The sequence below is a fragment of the Gadus macrocephalus genome, chromosome 3 (assembly GCF_031168955.1).
Source record: "Gadus macrocephalus chromosome 3, ASM3116895v1".
Lineage (NCBI taxonomy): Eukaryota > Metazoa > Chordata > Actinopteri > Gadiformes > Gadidae > Gadus > Gadus macrocephalus.
The window spans coordinates 2,131,202-2,152,432 of record NC_082384.1 but is presented as its reverse complement, the minus strand read 5'-3'; the positions used below and the strand labels follow the sequence as shown (position 1 = coordinate 2,152,432).

The 21,231-nt window shown below is 46.8% G+C and overlaps 1 protein-coding gene across 1 annotated transcript in view; it reads right to left on the bottom strand.

Annotated features, from left to right (window-relative positions):
* LOC132453330 (voltage-dependent calcium channel gamma-5 subunit-like) overlaps positions 1–21,231 on the bottom strand; it is a 146,972-nt gene that overhangs the window by 93,042 nt on the left and 32,699 nt on the right. The window contains exons 2-3 of the mRNA XM_060046175.1: positions 6,673–6,751; positions 6,292–6,547 (exon numbers count right to left, since the gene is read on the bottom strand). Coding sequence (XP_059902158.1) covers positions 6,292–6,487 — 196 coding nt within the window. The 5' untranslated portion in view covers positions 6,488–6,547; positions 6,673–6,751. The remainder of the gene's footprint in view (positions 1–6,291; positions 6,548–6,672; positions 6,752–21,231) is intronic.

Below are 21,231 nucleotides of genomic sequence, written 5' to 3'. Positions count from 1 at the left end.
AATATTGTTCTTGAACAACGTCCGTATGAGATACTGAAAGATGTATTTTGTATCCAGTTTTACAGTGCTTCCTAAGTAAAGTTCGGAAAGGAAACAAGCTGCTTCATTCTTTATGAGGGAAAACTGTTAGCTATCTGCCGTGCTGATGTACCAGGCTAGACCGCGCCACACACACAAAGAAGCGGGGGCAGAACACATAGGCTACTATTTATTTAGCGATTAATAAAGCTACAAATGTTCCACTTGGACAACATTAAGGAGCTAATAAATGCATGCGATAAATGTTGGGTAACTGAACACCGGGCATAGGCTATGTCATGTAACGTGGCCACTGAGTCACAGGTGTAACGTAACAGCCAATCAGCGTTCAACCGTCAAACTCAGTGCAGTGCAGTCCGGGGTGAACTGCAGCTTGGAGAAGAAAGTGAATGTTGCCGTTTGCGACTCCCGGAGCTCTATACATAATATAATAGTATATAATATAATATTTGTATATATAATATCACGGCCAAAAGCTCTGTGTGCCTCCGGATGGCCGTAGCGCGGGGAGCTCTCATAGGGATTGGGCTTCTCGGGGTTTGTTTACCGGCGTTGCTATGTTTCCGGTCTTGTGTGTTCCAACGGTTTATTAGGTAGGCCTATCTAATAAATCTCTGTCTATTCAATACTTCATTCACTGCCTCTTCCGTGGTCATTACAATATTATGAATATACTGCGTCGGGTCCTCCGACGTCTCTCCCTCTTCCACAAAAGGTAAAGACATGCAATGGTGGTTATCTTGTTGTGGCACGACAAATTCGAAATTAGGCCTATCTACCTTTTTTTTTTTTTTTTTATCATTGCTTTATTGGCCTAATCTAAGGAGAAATCTATGCCATAAACAGAAATATTATAGGCCTTTATTACACGGGTCTTCTCAATGGCGTGGAAGGCTCCGTTCACTTGCATGGGTAGTAGTCCGGTAACTTGTCATCCCAGCGTCTTTGGTTGCTAAGCAACCAAAGAAGTTCGGCAGACTATTTCTCTGCTGATCAACACTACGAATGCTGGTTACGAATTATAAATTGTAAAAAGACACACCATGTGAAGTTATTTTTTCGTTTTGGCAAGTAGCCGTGTAATAAGCGGGATAATGTAGCCTATCTACTGTAATACACTCAACCCTGCTGTACTGTACCGCCATTTACTGTGTAGAATGTTGGTGTATTTTAGTGTCTCTGTTGTTCACATTTCTAGTCTAGGGACAAGCCAGGGCCTCTCATACTGACAATGTGTTCTGCCATTGTTATGTCTCAACAAGGTTGAACCGACCTGGTCCTCCGGGACATAGCCAGGGCCAGATACCTTATCAAGGCTGAGAGTGCGTCTGTTCACGTGTCATTCATGTATCCCCTTTTTGTATAATACTCGCCCCAACCCTTTGGTTCGACGAGAAGAGGGTTCGACAGCCAAGGAACAAGTCATCGACCACCGGGTCCACTATAGATTATTCAACCTAAGTCTGTATCTCGCTGTATTACATCCTGGAATAAACCATCTATTCAACCCTCTAATCCAACCTGTCAAGCTGCTTTGATTTCGACTTCAAGAATTACTACTACGACTGAAAATACACAACGCAGAGTCTGTCTGAACAGTTTAGAAATAAGCTGAAATCTAACATTTGGTGCCGTGACACCGTCTTGAAGAGAGAGGAGTGAGAAGACGATTGCCTCTGAAGATTGCCCTGTGATCGAGAAGACCGCGCACCCTGCCTGGGAAGACGGTCTGATCAACGCCTGCCGGACCCGCATCCACAACGCGGCTGAACCAGCGCATCTCCATGCACCACGTGGGAATCAACGGTGACTGAATGTCATTCCACACTCTCGACCAAGAGAAAAGAACAAGAAAGTAATCTTAATATAATCTACACACACATAACTGATTATTATTATTTGTTTTACTATTAGGCTGCACTACATTTGCTGAGTAATGAAGTTGTGTCATTAAGAGCTTGACGAAGTGAGGACCTGTATTAGTGATTAAGAGCTCAATAATCACTCAATATATACGCCATATGAAATTATTGAATTTGTTTGTTGAATAAGGCCTTTGGTCTGGGCTAGAGTCCTAGAAGCTGGGCTAGAGTCCCAGAAGCTGGGCTAGAGTCCTAGAATATTGTAATAGCATGTCATTCAAGTGATTTGTTCATCTTTGCTAGTTTGTCAATGTTGATACGTGTCCTGAATATAACTTAAGACGTTTGGTTTGCTCAGGGGTTTTGTTTTACGACTTGTCAGACAAGGAGTGAAACCGTATTTGTATTGAATTCACTGGTGAGGTTACATGAATCGCTAGAGTTTTTTTGTTTGTGCAATATTGTTTCTGATCCCCGCCGAGGAATCACATATATTGTTTTTTAATCGAAGAGGGAAAAAGTGTGCCATCATCTGTTGTTGGCATACCGAGCTCCGTGGGAGACGTTTATTTGTTTCTTTCTAAGAAATATTGACATTTATTCAATTAGCGAGACTCTGTCTAGATTCTTCAACGACAGACATGATTTGCAAGGAACCGAAGAAAAACTTCGCCTAACATATGAGATCCGAAGGGGAGTGAAGACAAGGCTTCCCAGCTGGGACAACAGTAACTGCACAATGGCAGAGATCAAGGAAGTCGGAGAAAAGGTGGATCGAGATGAAGAAGTCAGGATTCGATTCCTGGCTGACGAGAAGGAGGAAATGGCCAGGGATAGAGAACGATTCCCCCAGTCAGTCAGACAGAGAGAACCTCGACCATGCCACAACTGCGGACAAAATGGACACTGGCAAAGAGAATGTAAAGCCCCTCGAAAGATGAACCGTGACCGCTCCAACGAGAGAGTAGGGGAAGAAAACCGCTCAGACAAAATGAGGGAACTATTGAAGAAGTTACAGGCGAAGAGTGTTGAAGAACTCAGCCGCATATGCGATTTAGTGTCGGAAACCAACAATAACAACGACTTGGAATGACACTCGTTAGATTTGGCACGCAAACTAACTGATACGGGGTGAAGAGTAGGGAGTGTTTGAGTGTTTGTTATTTTCATTCCTTTATTTTCACGAGAGGTTAGTCTTCGAAAGATGCTAGGATTTTTGTCACCGCCTATCTAAGTGAGAATTCATGTTTGTTCCTTCTTGACACAACTGCTCAGCTTTAGAACATTTTGTTTGTTTTGTTTTATTTTTGAACAAAGGTTCACTCATTCATTCATTCACACAAGGTTTATTGAGAACTATGATGACTGATTACTGATATAACCATTTTCGAATCAAGCGATTTATTTTTTGTACTGTTTGAGGCTGTGACAATGCCTCCCCCATGACTGATACTACACTTTTTCTTTGTTTCATGTTTCATCGTACCTGGGAGATCCAGGAGACACGGACACTTGTTGAGTCCTTGGGATGAGTCCTTGAACTGAACTGTGTCTGTGTTTGTCCTGACGCCCTGCTACGAACTTTCATCCTCATCCCCCATCACACCTGCGGTGGCCATCAACTGGAAAATAACTCTGTTGCAACTGCTGTGTTGTCTGTGATGTTGTTGTGCCAAGCAGAGGGAGGGGCCTGGACAGTTGACTTTCTTGATTCTTTAAATTTTTTATGTTTTGTTTTAATCACGAGTAACCTAATGAGTTTGTTATTTTCTTTATTATAGTGGCCTACGCCTGGTTTACTTGTGTATGATTTGAATTTACTTGTCTATTGCCTTTTATGCTTTCTTTCATTGATTTAGTTAATTATTAATGGGTCACCAGTAAATACACTGAATTCTCATTTTGTGGGTGATCTTTAAACTATGTTTAGTATGATCAAGAGGGAGGAATGTAGAATGTTGCTGTATTTTAGTGTCTCTCTGTTGTTCACATTTCTAGTCTAGGGACAAGCCAGGGCCTCTCATACTGACAGGGTGTTCTGCCATTGTTATGTCTCAACAAGGTTGAACCGACCTGGTCCTCCGGGACATAGCCAGGGCCAGATACCTTATCAAGGCTGAGAGTGCGTCTGTTCACGTGTCATTCATGTATCCCCTTTTTGTATAATACTCGCCCCAACCCTTTGGTTCAACGAGAAGAGGGTTCGACAGCCAAGGAACAAGTCATCGACCACCGGGTCCACTATAGATTATTCAACCTAAGTCTGTATCTCGCTGTATTACATCCTGGAATAAACCATCTATTCAACCCTCTAATCCAACCTGTCAAGCTGCTTTGATTTCGACTTCAAGAATTACTACTACGACTGAAAATACACAACGCAGAGTCTGTCTGAACAGTTTAGAAATAAGCTGAAATCTAACAACTGTAATACAATCAATCCTACTGAACCACCATCTACTGCACTGTAATACCCTACTTTACTACCATCTTCTGTAATACACTCAACCCTATTGTACTGTACCAACATCTACTGTACTTTAATACAATCAACCCTACTGGACCACCATCTACTGTTCTGTAATACACTCAACCCTACTGTGCCATAGGGCTGTCACTTTTTATTCGAAGTTCGAATATTCTTTTGAAGGTGGGGTGAAAAGTTCGAATTCGAAGTGTAATTCTCCATTCGAACTGTAAAAATGCGCTATAAAGAAGAGAGCGGCGAGTGGCTTCTCCTCAATAAAGCGGCCCTCCTGGATCCCCGCTTCTCCCGGTTAGTCCACCTTTCCCCTGCACAGAAACATCTCGTGACTGAAAGCCTCTCACACGAGCTCACTGAAACGGAGACCGACACTGATCGCACACGACAGGGAGAAAAGTCCGCTGCTGCGCTGGGCGCGATGGGCAGCCTGTTTGGGGACTTATACAGCACGGCTGACACAAGCAGCTGCAACGGTAACGGAGAGCTGCGAGACTACTTGTAATTTTCTTTCCGTAAGGAATAAAAAGAGCAGCATGCCGTGTTGGAGGTCGGCCTCACAGATTGTTCGTTTATATAGGCTGTGTGTGCCATGGACGACATGCGCTCCGCATATCGCGCTCCGAGCAGTTATTGTTAATGTGTAAAAGACAGCCGCACTTGTGTGTCGGAGCTTCCTCTTGTTGTGTTTACAAATGTGTTATCAAAGATGTGTTTTTATCCTGTGCTGTTATGAATTCAGTAGGTATACGTGAGGTATACGAGAGCAACATAAAAAATCAAGACTGTTGTCGTGTTCTATGGGGGGGGGGGGGGGGGGGGGTCGAATGTATTCGAATGTATTCAAATTAATTATGGACATTCGAAATTCGTTCGAATTTCATTTTTGGAAAAAGTGACAGCCCTACTGTGCCACCACCTACTGTACCACAAAATACTGTACTGTCGTACACTCAACCCTACAGTACTACCATCTACTGTAATACACTTAGCCAACTGTACTACCATCAGTGTTTGGAACGTTACTTTAAAAAAGTAATAAGTTATAGTTACTCACGACTTGTTCCAAAAAGTAACTGAGTTAGTAACTGAATTACTCTATCATAAAAGTAACTAGTTACAAGGGAAAGTAACTTGCTTTACTGTAAAAAATAAAGTTTGAATCTGTTTGGTCTGTCTGTCTGTCTGTCTGTCTGTCTGTCTGTCTGTCTGTCTGTCTGTCTGTCTGTCTGTCTGTCTGTCTGTCTGTCTGTCTGTCTGTCTGTCTGTCTGTCTGTCTGTCTGTCTGTCTGTCTGTCTGTCTGTCTGTCTGTCTGTCTGTCTGTCTGTGTGTGTGTGTCGCGCGTGTCCTGGCTTGTGTGTAAAAACACTGGCTCCGATTGGCTACCATGAAACATGACTCTGCCTTAAGGCCAATCATAATCGCTTATCTCGTTGTTAACCCCCACCCGGTCTCCACACTAGCAGCAGGATTATGGAGTTTATTCAATCAATTCATAGTAACGCACCGCGTTTAAAGTACAGTAACGGTAACGGCGTTGTAACGGCGTTGTAACGACGGAAACAGTAATTACTTAGATGACCCCGTTACTGAAAAAATAACAGCGTTACCTAACGCCGTTCTTTTAAACGGCGTTATTACAAACACTGACTACCCTCTACTGTAATATACTGAACCCTACTGTAGTGTACTACCATCTACTGTAATATACTCAACCCTACTGCACTGTACCACCAACTACTGTACTACCATCTACTGTAATAAACTCAACCATACTGTACTGTTCCATCATCTACTGTACTGTAATACACTAAACCCTACTGTACCACAATCTACTGTAATACACTCAACCGTACTGTTTTGACCCACAGCCTAGCCCCCCCCCCCCCCCCCCCAATCCTCCCTACCGGCGATGAAGCAGACCCTCCAGAGGCCTGAGTGCAGGGCCATGCGTGTCTCTGTGCTTTGGTTGAGGGGCAGCACCACGCCCTCCTCCAGATACAGCCAGTAGTCTGTGCTGACGGCCACGCCTAGCATGCCCAGGCCGCACACCGCAAACACACTGCTCAGCAGGGTCAGTGCCTTGCGGCCGCACATGCCCATGGTGGAGCCCCCGGTCCACAGGGGCCCTGAAAACCGCCTCACTAGTCCAAAACACAGGATCTGTGGGGAACACAGAGACAGGATGGATCTCCCAATGGAAAACATGGTCAATCCACCTCTCTGGATGGCTGTTGGTTTAGCTCTGGGCTACATCCAAACTGAGGAGAACCCTTCGCGTTCGTTACCTAAAAGAGAAGCATGACCCTTGGAGATGTTGGATGATGAGTGCTACGTGTTGGGTTGAGTCTTTCTGGATCAGTCCCCCTGTTTTGAGAAAGAGAAGGGGGAGAGAGACAAGGGAAAGGTACAGTAAATGAGGATAATCCAAATTAACAAACATCTTAACTCTCCAATGTACTCAACAGTAATTAAAATACAAAGACACATATAAACACACATACGGATAGATTAAAAGAGAGTGAAAAGTAGTGGAGTAAAATGTTGAGAGACAGAGTGTTGTATCTTGATACTGTATTAATACATACGAGTCAGAATGAGTACACGGATCAGAGTGTTGTTGTAGCTTTGTTTCTGCCCCCACAATTAGTTATTGCTTTAGACATCTAGTGGTTAATAACGGCATTGCATGTGTGAGTTGTGTTTCAACCCTCCTGTGTTACCATAGTTTAGTTTAATGCAAGATTCTTCTGAGAGCACAGCATGTCAGTTCCTTCTCATCTTTGTTTCACTGTGCAAGTTTTGTCAGGCGAAGTTTTTGCGCCACAACTTTTGGCCGCCAACGGTGCTTCATGCCAATTCATTCTCAACCATGGCCGAGATAACCATCATTGCATGTCTTTAACTTTTGTTGAAGAGGGAGAGAGGTCGGAGGACCCGACGCAGTCTATTCATAATATTGTAATGACCACGGAAGAGGCAGTGAATGAAGTATTGATTAGACAGAGATTTATTGTATAGGCCGCCTACCTGATACACCGTTGGAACACACAAGACCGGAAACCATAGCAACGCCGGTAATTGCGCAGAGTTAGGCGCGCAGAGCTTTCGACCGTGATATTATGTATACAATCATATTATATTATATACTATTGTATATAGGGCTCCGGGAGTCGCAAACGGCAACAATCAATTCCTCCTCCATGCTGCAGTTCACCCCGGACTGCACTGCACCGAGTTTGCCGGTTGAACGCTGATTGGCTGTTACTTACACATGTGACTCAGTGGCCACGCTGTTGAACACTGATTGGCTGTCATCACGCGAAATTCGCGTCAAAGTTGAAATATTTCCTGTGCACGTCGAAAGTGTGGCGCTACAAATCAAAACTCGTCGCCGGTTTTCTCTCACGAAAAATTTGGCCGATACGCGGCCATAAGTTCACTTTGTATGGGATCCTGTCGCCTGTCGCGTTTAGTGTGAACGCACAGTAAAGTAAAGGAAAAAGTTAGGGGGAGGGCTAACATCCCCTCAAAATTTTGATTTTCGATGGTCAAACACTCCGATTCTGACTTGCTCCCACAATACCGTGGGAGAAAATGGAAAATCAAGAAAAATCCTAGGCCAGATGGCGGGCAAAAAGATGCGACAGGATGGAAAACCGGGGCTCCGCAGCCCGGCCGCGGGGCTCTGCAGCCTGGCCGTAGACCGGGATCGGGCTGCCCGCAGTCGGGGAGCTGCCAGGCTCATGTTGTATGATATCCATATATGATCCATGTTCTAGGGACTCTAGTTTGAAGATAAGCTTTAATCCCCTGCCAAGTAATGCATTAATTCATTTTAAGTAATAATAATAATAATACATTTTATTTAGAGGCGCCTTTCAAGACACCCAAGGTCACCTTACAGAGCATATCAAAACAAAGGGGGGGACCTCACTAACCACCACCGATATGTAGCACCCACTTGGGTGATGCACGGCAACCAATCGGCGCCAGAACGCTCACTACACACCAGCTTGAGGTGGAGAGTTAGGGATGAGGTGGAGAGAGAGGAAATTCCCAGTAACGCGAGGCTAGAAAGTTCTTGCCTGTTCTTGAAAGGAGACTGATCCAATGCCGCAAAGATATTTAAAGGATAAAGTCCCTAGTATGAAAGCCTATTGGCTATGTTGTAGCCTATCCCCAGAATATTATCAGTGAAGTGACGTCTGTCTCCGATCGATGCACAGGGAGAAACTTTAAAATAGCCAAGCACATCGGCAAACCTGACCTTACCATAGGCTAGTAGGCCTACACTTTTTTTTATCATTGTAATAAAACGCAATTTGGTACACCATTTTAATATGGTAATATAGCCTACTTTATTTATTTTTTTGCAAAATGAAAGATAGCCTTTTAAGGAAACGCCGACTCGAGCCTATTAATTCCGAAATTTCACCGCATTGAAGGCTATATAGGCTACTGTAACAAGCCCAACACTTGCCTGCTTGCCTTGCAAATCAAAGTTTTCAGACTATTTTTCTTACCTTCTTTCTTAGGTGTTGATGTTACTGAGCTAGAAGTTTAACTTGTTCTGCACATCTCGCGCTGCCAATGCCTGATGTCACTTCTGAGTCAAATCACTCCATCATCTCTTTGAAATTCCATATTCCACGAGTGGTAGGCTACAATGACTGGCTATTTTAAAATATAACTTATACGAAACAAAATAACCCAGGCAGTTTCATCTACGAGACGTTAAAGCCAAGGTGGTAACCCCAGATGTCATCAGCGAGGGGTTCGACATCCTGGCAGGGGTGCAGCAGGGGGACACTCTTGCCCCCTTCCTCTTTATCATAGCCCTTGACTACACGCTCAGGAAAGCCATCAACGGGCGGGAGCAGGAGCTGGGCTTCACAATCACACCAAGGAAGTCTAGAAGAAGCCCTGCTGTAGCCCTGGCAGACCTAGACTACGCAGATGACATCTGCCTGGTGTCTGACCGCGTGGAGCAGGCACAGGAACTCCTGAACAGAGTAGAGGTGGAATGTGCTAAGGTTGGCCTCAGACTGAACATAAAGAAGACTAAGGTAATCACCTATAACATCTGCACAGACCATCTGACGATTACAACATCAGAAGGCAGCTCTTTGCAAGAGGTCAATGACTTCAAATACCTGGGTTCCTGGGTAAACTCCACAGAACAAGACCTTAAGATCAGGAAGGCAATGGCATGGAGGGCCCTGAATGTTATGTCAAGCGTGTGGCGCTCAAATCTCCCCCGTCGCATAAAGCTGAGCCTATTTCATGCCACTGTGGAGTCCGTCCTCCTGTATGGCTGCGAAAGCTGGACCCTGACGCCCACCCTGCAGAAGTCCTTGGATGGGTGCTACACCAGGATGCTACGAGCAGTGCTGAATGTAGACCAGAATGCCCACATTACCAACAAGGATCTGTACGGGCGGCTGCCGAGGCTCAACCAGAGGGTAGCATCCAGGAGGATGAAGCTGGCCGGCCACTGCCACAGACATCGGGAGCTCCCGGCCAGCAGGCTGGTCCTGTGGGAACCAACGTGCGGGCATCGATCGCGAGGACGTTCCGCGCTAACGTACGTGGACGTGCTTAAGAAAGATGCGGGAGCTGAAAGTTCTTCGGAGCTGGCCGGGTGTATGGAGAACCGAGAGGATTGGAGACTCCGATGGAAGCTCGTCTGAGGACGACCGAGAGAGAGAAAGCTTCTTCCAATACTGACAGCTGTATCATAACTTGCAGGTTTGTGGAGACGCGACATGGGACGGATCGTCACTTAATTTAAACTTTTTTGCTTCCGTTAGTGTGTGTGTGTGTGTGTGTGTGTGTGTGTGTGTGTGTGTGTGATAGAGACAGAGAGGACTCAGTGAAACATCGGAAAACACCAATTCCGCGAAAGATGAACCTTTATTGATAGCTTCTATCAGACAATGCCTTTTTTATGAAGAAACAACAGGCAGAAAAAAATATTATACAAAATAAATAAATATCTTAATGCATTAGGCCTAGCCTTTAGCTGCAAACAGTTCAAATAAAAAAAAAAAACGGCATATAGGCTATTGTGTCTCCTAAGCCTTAAGCTATTAATTGTGGTGCGCCCAAAACGCAAGCTATAAACGTAGCCATCCTAATTTAACCAAAATAAACCTCTGCTGATATGCCTAACCTTTGTTCTATTTAGAATGTGTCTATGGAGGAATAAGATAGCATCCACAGTGTCAGGATTCAGGCGAGAGCGCCTGGCTTCTATAACGCGCCCTGCTGCACTGAAAGAGCGCTCACTCGCAGCACTTGTTGCTGGAACGCAAAGAATACGCTTTGCCAGGTGCTGTAGTCGTGGGAACGACTGGCCTTGTTTCTCCCAAAAGGAGAGTCGATTTACCTCTGCTGATCCCGCGTCTATATGGAAATTTGTAGAGGAGTACCCCTCTACCTCATCCACAATTAGGCCTGCTGTATCCTCCTCCCATTCCGTAAAGTCAATCCTTGGCTTTTTCGGTATTGCGCCCTCACCTACAAAAGACCGATGGAATATAATATTGATCCATGTCGGTACATAGCCTAAAATTTTACACTTATAATGAAAAACACACAATCAAGAGCCTAATTAGACTTAATAGCCTAAGCAAAGTATTGACTCACCACCTAGCTCTGTTGCTGGCATGGGCTCGGTGACTGGGTTGATTTCTTCTCCATCATGACTGAGACGGACACCTTCCTCTGGTAAAAGCTCCCGAACTTGCTTAAGCACTTCTCGTCTGTCCTCTTTTGCCAGCATTTTAAGGGACTTGAATTTCGGGTGGAGAAAGGTGGCAATTTTATGAGTAGCAGTAGGGCACATCTTATCATCAAGCAGGGCAGACGCGCGAGAGCGCAGAGTTTTCATATAAGGTGGGTCTCCAAACTTGGGCTCACAGTGTTTTTTGAGCTTGGAAAACCAGAGCAACACCATGTGAATCGTTGGGTAAAGTTCCCCTTCAAGCTCGGTGATTGCTAACTTGAAAATGGTGAGAAAGTCGATCAAGTGTGTGAGTTGATCCTGGTGGATGCCATCAAGGCGATGTTCTTGGTCTCTGTTCTGTAGCAGCTCTCTTATATCCTGATATTGTCTCTGTATGGATTCCAACATAGTGACTTTACTGTTCCACCGCACATCACATTCTTGATTCACGGTGTGCTTTAGGCTGGCGATCGCACCGGTTCGCTTCAGGTAAGCAACAAGCTCTTTGCAGTAATCCATCAGGTCCACTACATCCTCAATGCTGTCGGAATCAGCGCCCTTAGTACTGAACGTATGTCTCAGCACCGTGTTAATGATGTGTGCGGAGCACGGAATCCAGTGATAGTGTGTGCAGCCTTTATGTTTGAGCCCTGGCAGACAAAAACTATTTTGTCTGTCTGTATTCCGTAAGACATTAACACACTGGTAATCTGCTCATGGAGGTTTTCGCTGGTTTTTTTCAGGGTACGGTCAAATTCCACAGTTGCCAAAATACGATTTACCAGCTTCCACTCACTGATGTAGTGGCACGTAAGGACTGTGTATGCCCTCTTTTTAAACTCATCAGTCCACATATCTGTGGTTACGGCAATACCACCGTTGCTGCTTAGAGCTCTCTGGATGGCATCCGAAAGTGTCTTCTTATCAATGGAAGCCTGCTTCTTTGCCCGGTCGCAGACCGTTTGCCTATGGGGTAAGATGGCACCAGCGTCAACGGCACCGAATTTAGCACCTATGTCAATTAACGTCTGGGCCACTTTGTGAAATCCTTTACCAGACACTATATCGAACGGGCGCATATCAAGAGAGCACAGGTCCACACATGAATCTGTCAGCTTTGATTTGACATCCTGTGGTACTCTATTGAGATCTCGACGGACGAAACTTGTCATAAGGCTTGTGGAGGTTTGAGCTTTAGCACACTTGTGATGCACCTTGTTAGACGTACCCGTCTTGTGACTGTCATGGACATAGACACCTTCGCAGCTTTTGCAAATGACATAGCCTGCACTGGTGTCATCTGGATTCACCACTTCATAAAAATTGTTCCAGACAGCACTTTTCCGACCTTCTCTTTCCTTTGTTTTTAGTTCTCCCTTTTTTAGTTCTCCTTTTTTTGCCATCTTCTCAGATAAACGCTGTATGCATACATGGAACTAGGCCAATTTACTGCCTGATGAGAATTGGATTATTTCAAAATGTGCTTGGAAGTAGGTAACGACATTTAACAATGTGTATATATTTTTGAATTTCGTTGGTTAAACCGCCAACCGCCCGAATTTAATAAAAATATTATTTTTTGTCACGTCACCCGCCCGATCCGCGGTTTAACCGCGGAGTCCGCGGTTGCAACCGCCAACCGCGCATCTCTAACCACTACCGCTACGGCCGAACGTTCTTGAGCAGGGGCCAGTCGATGACAGGCTGTCCTCTTGTTCAAAGTAACGTCAAATCTTCCTCCGTATCTTCTATTTCTTCAGTGATAACCTTTTCTTCGTTTCTCTTCAAGTCTCTATGTTCACTCTTAAAGTCTATGTTCGCTCTTCAAGTCTATGTTCCCTCTTCAAGTCTATGTTCGCTCTCTCTTACGCGTCAAGCAGAGAACCACTTTTCCCGCGCCCGCCGATTCTGTCGCGCTGCGATGACGCTACTGCCTGTTGGTTTAGCTCTGGGCTACATCCAAACTGAGGAGAACCCTTCGTGTTCGTTAGGGAGCGTCAACAAAACACGGTCTCAAGTGAACCGTTTCAGTTAGCGGCCGTCAGGAATATATACTGGGAAATATATATATATATATTATAGATATACAACATACACACTACATTATATATATTATTATAATATATACATTCATATATATTTACATATACATATATTAGCAGATATCGTGAAATAGCATGGGTTACATACTCCCCCCCCCTAGAACGCATTAGTCCCTTCATGCGCCTGCCACCTGGCAGGACCCTGGAGGAGGCCTTCCAGACTCTTACAGAAGGCAACAATGGCCAGGATCAAGGGTCTCCCAAGAGTGTCATAGTGCAGTCTATCAGGCCGTTGTCGTGGTCTGCTTGATCTCCTGATTTCAGCTTGTGTTCCTATTTTTTCTGACTGTTCAGCTTGAAGCAGAGGATTGATGGCCGCTGCTACTTCTTCCTCCACAGCCGTGAGATCTGATCTGTTATCACATTTGTGTCGTTGATCTGTATCCACAGGCTCAAGGTTATCATGAAGAGGCTCCACTGCATGTTCCTGAAGCTCTCCCTGGAGTGAGTGGTCCAGGGCATGGCGAATATTTCCAATGGCAGCTTCTAAGCTCTCAGCAGTAGGAGTCTGATCTGAGTCTGCGGGGTCTTCTCTCGACACTCCTTTCCACAGTCTTGATGAAGGGTCCTATTTCAGTCACTTTGGGCCTGTGCACCACCACAAGCTCCTCTTCTGTTGCCATGGCGGCGCGCACGGTCGCAACGGCTTATAACGGCTCTTCCCTTTCGGTGCTTTATTTGTTTTTTATGCTTTTATTTACGTTTTTGTTTGTGTCTACTACACAAGGAAACAATTGCTACAGTAGACAGGCTTTACTGGACGTGGGTTTCCACAGAAAATCACCAGTCACAGCCGACTTTCACTGCCACAACAACATCCCGGACGAGATAGCGAGACCACCAGGCTCTCCGTGGATCGTAATCAGCTGCGGCAGGCGGCGCCGACGGAGAAGGGAGAGGAAGCAGAAGCGGGGACGTCGCTCCGGCCTCCTGGTAAGACTGAGGAAAGACCCACATAAGCCTCCTCTACCGAGTATGTTCCTCTCCAACGCAAGATCTCTGACCCACAAAATGGACGAGCTGGAACTACTCGCCAACGGTAACCGCTATGTACGAGACTGTTGCGTGTCTGTAATATCTGAGACATGGCTTCACCCGTCGATCCCGGACGCAGCCGTACAGCTGGGGGGGCGCACCGTCCACCGCTGGGATCGCAACAAAGACTCCGGTAAGAGCAGAGGAGGTGGTTTGTGCATCTTTATACACAACAGCTGGTCTACAAACACAACAACTATAGACACACACTGCTCCCCGGACTTAGAGTACATTACAGTTAAATGTCGCCCATTTTTTCTGCCCAGAGAGTTAACAGTAGTGCTAATCACGGCTGTTTACATTCCTCCCGATGCCAACGTTGGCATAGCTCTCTCTCTACTGCTAAAAGCCATAAACACTCAGCAGCGTGCTCACCCCGACGGTGTTCACATCATAGCTGGTGATTTTAATCAGGCAAACTTAAAGTCTGTCCTGCAGAAGTATTATCAGCACGTGAAGTGTCCGACCAGAGGGAAAAACACATTGGACCATGTTTACACTTAACATTAAACATGCTTACAGAGCCATACCACTACCTCACTTAGGCCTGTCAGACCACCTCTCTCTGCTCCTTACCCCTGCATACACCCCTCTCAGGAGAAGTGCACCACTACAGACCAAAACCATCACCACGTGGCCTCAGGATGCACTTTCCCAACTACAAGACTGTTTCCTACACACCGAGTAGGATGTTTTTAAACACCAGGACCTGGCTGTCCACACAGAATCTGTACTTTCCTACATCAAGTACTGCGTGGGAAACGTCACAGTGGACAAACGCATTTGTGTGTTCCCCAATCAGAAGCCCTGGATGACCAGCCAGGTCTGGACGCTCCTCAAGGTCCGCAACGCCGCCTTCAGGTCTGGAGACAGAGAGCAGTACAGCGCTGCTAGAGCCGACCTGAGGAGGGGAATTAAGAAGGCAAAGGCGGACTACAGGAGGAAAATAGAGGACCACCTCTCTGAAAACAACCCATGGCAGGTGTGGCAAGGCATTCAACAGTTGACAAACTACAGGGGACACAACACCACAACTGTGAACTCAAGTATCTCGCTGGCAGAAGAACTGAACTTCTTCTTTGCCCGCTTCGAGACATCAAGGACATCACAGACCTCAGCTTCATCACCACCCCAGCCCCAACCAGCTCACAGCACCCACTCACTGACTGTACAGGTGCAGGATGTGAGACGTGTGCTTAGTGGAGTCAACACCAGGAAAGCTGCCGGACCAGACAGACTTCCTGGGAAGGTCCTCAAGGGCTGTGCTGACCAGCTCTCACAGGTCTTCACAACAATTTTCAACCTCTCCCTGACACAGGCCATCATCCCAGCCTGTCTGAAGTCCTCCACCATCATCCCCGTACCAAAGAAATCAGCACCGGACACTCTGAATGACTACCGCCCAGTAGCACTCACACCCATCATTATGAAGTGCTTCGAGCGGCTGGTCCTACACCACATAAAAGTCTTCCTCCCCCCCACCTTATATCCTCACCAGTTCGCTTTCAGAGCCAACAGATCCACCGAGGACGCCATTGCCATAGCCCTTCATGCTGCACTGAGTCACCTGGAACACCGGGAGAGCTACGTCAGGATGCTCTTCATTGACTACAGCTCAGCCTTCAACACCATCATCCCGGCTATCCTGGTCTGCAAACTGTCAGCTCTGGGTCTCGACCCGCTCACCTGTTCCTGGATTAGTGACTTCCTCACAAATCGACCCCAGAAGGTGAAACTCGGTCCCCACTTCTCCTCCACCCGCACCCTCAGCACAGGCTCTCCACAGGGGTGTGTGCTGAGCCCACTCCTCTACTCTCTGTACACCTTCGACTGCAGTCCCACCCACCCCAGCAACACCATAGTGAAGTTTGCGGATGACACAACGGTGGTGGGACTGATCTCAGAGGGAGACGAGTCTGCCTACAGGGATGAGATCCTGAAGTTAACATCGTGGTGTTCAGACAACAACCTGGCATTGAACATCACAAAAACTAAGGAGATCATCCTGGACTTCAGGAAAAGCAGAGCAGACCCGGCTTCCCTCTACATCAACGGTGACTGTGTAGAGAGAGTCCACACCACACGCTTCCTGGGCACCATGATCTCTGCTGGCCTCTCCTGGACTGCCAACACGGCGGCGGTCGTCAAGAAGGCTCAGCAGCGGCTTCACTTCCTCAGGGTGCTCAGGAGAAACAACGTGGGAGAGAAGCTGCTGGTGACCTTCTACCGCTCCACCATCGAGAGTCTTCTGACGTTCTGTATCTCAGTGTGGTTTTCACAGTGCACTGAGGCAGAGCGGAAGAAACTCCAGGGAGTGGTTAACACCGCACAGAGGATCACTGGCTGCCCCCTCCCCTCCCTGAAGGACATATACATCTCCCGCTGCCTAAGCAGAGCGGAGAGAATCATAAAGGACAGCTCCCACCCTGGCTTTCACCTGTTCGACCTGATGCCCTCTGGCAGGCGCTATAGGTCCATCAGAACCAGGTCTTCACGGTTCAGAGACAGCTTCTTCCCTAAAGCTGTATCCACCCTGAACACACACATGCACTGACCCCCGACTGACTGACCCCCCCCTAACCTCCCACTGCTGTATTGTACTTTACTTTATTTTACTTTATTATTTATTTTACATTATTTACATTTTGTATTTGGTATACTGTTGTTCTTGTTCTATTTATATATTATTTATTTTCTCGAATGCACCAATTGGGAAAGCTTACTAAAAATTTCGTTGTACTTGACTCGTGCAATGACAATAAAAGGCTTTCTATTCTATTCTATTCTATTTCTATTCATCACTACTGCTGCAGACGTCAACATCCTCTTCATGGCTCAGCATGTTGTCCCTTGCATCCATCGTTGGCCGCTCTCCGGATCTCAACTTCATCACCTTAGAGGGGCCTTTTTGCTCAGCTTCCTTCCCATCGGTGACAGGTAGGAACCCACATGGCAAGAGGAGGTCCCTGTGGAGGGTGCGTAGGGGGCCGCCACCCTTATCCGGCTTGACGACATAAACCGGTCCATCTCCCATCCTCTTTTCGACTGTATAGGTCCCTCTCTCCCATCTGTCCGCAAGCTTGTGTTTCCCTCTGATGTTGACATTTCGCACCAAGACTCTGTCACCTGCGATCAGTTCTGCTGCTCTGACCTTGGCATTGAACCTTGTCTTGTTCTTCTCTCCCATCTTCCGTGCACTCTCTGCAGCTAGAGCATAGCTTTCCCGCAGGCTCTTTACATACTCGGAGTGAGTCCTGGCATGATTCCCCTGTGGCTGGAATCCCAGAACAAGGTCGATGGGAAGGGTCGGTTGTCTGCCAAACATCAGCTCATAAGGCGAGTAGCCGGTGGTGTTGTTCCTAGTGCAATTATATGCGTGGACAAGTGGCTTCACAAAGTCTCTCCAGTGGTACTTGTCTTTGTCCTCCAGCGTTCCAAACATGCCGAGCAGGGTTCTGTTGAATCTTTCGACTGGGTTCCCGCGAGGATGATAGGAGGTAGTCCTCACCTTTTCTGCTCCTATCAGGGAACACAGCTCTTTGATGGTGTGACTTTCAAAATCCCTTCCCTGATCGCTATGAAGGCGGGCAGGGAACCCGTAGTGAACGATGAAGTTCTCCCAGATTGCTTTAGCTACAGTTCTTGCTCTTTGGTCTTTTGTGGGAATTGCCACAGCAAACTTAGTGAAATGGTCTGTAATCACCAATACATTTCTTGTATCTTTGTTGTCTGGTTCGATAGACAAATAGTCCATGCAGACTAATACAAGGGGGTAACTTGTACTGATGTTCATCATTGGCGCAGCCCTCTCAGGGTTTGTTTTCCTTCTGAAACACCTCTCACATGTGTGACACTTCACATCGACTGCTTGAGCCATCTTTGGCCAGTAGAATCGGGCGCGGGCCAGGTGAAGGGCCCGCTCAAATCCGAGGTGCCCCACTTCATCATGAACACCTTCTAGTGCTTTGGCTCTGTATTTCTCGGGCAATACCTCCTGAACAGGACTCCGTCTTTGAGTTCAAGTCGATTCCACTCTCTGAGGAAGAGCCTCACCTCCGGTAGCTCTAACTTAGTCTCTCTGAACGAGGGCTTAGTGTCTCTCTCAATGAGTTGGATGACCCGCCTTATGGACAGGTTTGCCCTCTGTGAATTGTGCCAATCCTCTTGAGTCATCCCTGGAACAGTTTTTTGTGCAAGGCAGGTGTAACTCAGGGGAATGGCGGAGGGGTCCACCGCTAGGGACTCTGCTAAGGCGGGGGGTTCCGGGGGGTATTCACAGGGCTCCAGTCTCACTGAGTGTCTTTGGCAGAGGGCAGTGAAGGTGTCCTCTGAGAGTACTTTGTGATTCCCGTCCAGCACACGTTGACGAAGCTCCTCGATCCTCTCTTTTTCCTGGAGGAAAGCATCGTCTTCTTGTGAGGGTTCCTGGGGGCGCCTTGACAGCCCATCTGCATCTTGATTTGTATTACCAGGCCGATACTTTACTTCAAAACGGTACGTTGACAGAGCTGCTAACCAGCGGTGACCTGCTGCATCGAGTTTTGCAGAGGTCAACACATTGGTGAGAGGATTGTTGTCAGTAAGGACTGTGAATTCTGTACCATACAGATAATCATGGAACTTCTCACACAGCCCACTTCAGTGCTAAGTATTCAAGCTTGTGCGTTGGGTAGTTGCGTTCACTTTTCGATAGCCCTCGGCTAGCATAGGCTATTGCCCCAAGTGTCCCCTCATGCTCTTGGTAAATGGCTGCACCAAGGCCTTCTCCACAGGCGTCTGTGTGGAGAACGTAAGAGAGCTTAGGATTGGCGAAAGCCAGTACAGGTGCTGAGGTCAACCTGTCTATGAGTGTTCTGAAAGCGGTTTCACAGTCCTGTGTCCATTCACTTCCGAAAGGCTGGCTGGGGCTCACTGAAGTTTGAGGTTTTTGCTTCTTATAGTCCTTTCCCCTTTTCCTTGTAGCCACATAGCCAGCAGTGAGGCCATTCAACTGCTTTGCTATTTTCGAATAGCCTTGTACAAAGCGCCTGTAGCACCCCGCAAAGCCTAAGAAGCACTTTAGCTCTTTACGATTGGTGGGCCTGGGCCAGTCTTTTAAGGCCGATATCTTCTCAGGGTCAGTGTGGATGCCACAAGCATCTACAATGTGGCCCAGATATTTCACGGAAGACTGAAAGAAGTGACATTTGTCTGGGGACAACTTCAACCCGTAGTCCTTGAGTCTGTTCAGCACCTTCATCAACCTGTTTTCGTGCTCCTCCAAGGTGTCTGAGAAGACAATCAGATCGTCTAGGAAGACCAAGACTTCGTTCAGGTGCAGATCTCCCACACATCTCTCTATTAACCGCTGGAATGTGGAGGGTGCATTGGTAACGCCCTGTGGCATCCGGTTAAATTCCCAAAAACCCAGCGGGCATGTGAATGCGGTCTTGTGTTTGTCTTCTTCGGCAAGTTCAACTTGATAATAACCGGACTTGAGATCCATAACGGAAAACCATTTAGCTCCACTAAGGGCCGAGAAGGTTTCTTCGATATTGGGAAGAGCGTACGCGTCCTTGATAGTACGCATGTTCAGTTTCCGATAGTCCACACAAAGTCTGATCTTCCCGTTTTTCTTTTTCACCACTACTATAGGGGAAGCAAATGGGCTCTCTGATTCCCTTATGATCCCTGCCTCCAGTAGCTCTCGAAGATGCTGCTTAACAGCTTCTCTATCACATGGGTGAATCGGCAGGGGCCTCTCCTTGAAGGGGGTTTCATCCTGAAGTCTTATCCTGTGTTTGACTGCAGAGGTGCGACCATGGGTTAAGTCATCAACTGCGAATACCTCAGGTATGGTATTCAACTTGTCTTTGATGCGTTTCTTCCACTCTGCTGGAATGGGAGAATCTTCCAGGCTGCATGATACTTTGTCACTTGGGGGGGCTTCTGTATCCACTGTCTGGAGGCCACAGGATATAGGAGTGTCATGGGGTTTCACAGGCACCACACACTGAGCCATCATTATCTCTGCTATGACACGGTTTGGATGCAATGTGATGTCGTGTGAACTAATATTGCGAAGAAGTACAGGGACTTTGCTGAAGGACTGATAGGGAACGTCCAGTAGTGTTGGTACTAGGAAGATGCCACCTGGCAGAGGAGGGTTTGCAGGAGGCTCCATTGCATATGACGTGAGGGTTGGGGATGTCTTTATCTTTACACCTCCTAGTACACTCTTTGTCCAGCTGGAATGACGACTGGGTAACGTCCAAGCAGCTTCACTGGCCTTGCTTCCTCCTCTTCACTGTGAGTCTGAGCAATGTACTGGAATAGCATGAGACATTCGTCACTGAGTTCACGCCCCTGTAGGAATTTCAGCCCTTCTTGTTGAACTCCGTTCTGGTACAATCTGTCAAGTACATTGGTCCCAACCAGTAAGGGAATCTCACCGTTAAAGTCACAGTCCGGTACAATGAGAACCAGGGAGGAAATCTTCTCTTCTATGCCAGTAACACTCTTTGGGAGTGATATAAGGACTTGGGTGTAACCTATGTAAGGGACACGCTGGCCCCCAGCACCCAAAATCTCAAGCAGTGCGTTAATAGGTTCAACAGGGAAGGATGAGAGATGGTCTGAATAAAGTGTTCATGCCGATCCTGCGGTTTGTCACATTTGAGACCATACAGTTTCCCCTAACAGGATTTTCATTGAGGTTCTCTACATGTTGTGGTTCGTTGGGCTTCGATGTTGGCTTGTAGGAAGCAAGCTGTTTCTTTAGGTCAGCCACTTCCTGGGCGAGCTTCTGAGTCTCAGTTAGGCTCTTTTTGGCTGCCTTCGAGTTTAAAACAGCTTCAGTTTCATCTGACTCCTCATCACGGTGGGACAGGCCATAGACTGTGTGCATGTGAGACATAGCTTTGGCGCTTCCGAGGTGCTTCTTCATTCTGTTCAGTTTTGTCAACCGTCTGTCTTCCTGCTTTCTGAGGAGTAGCAACAGC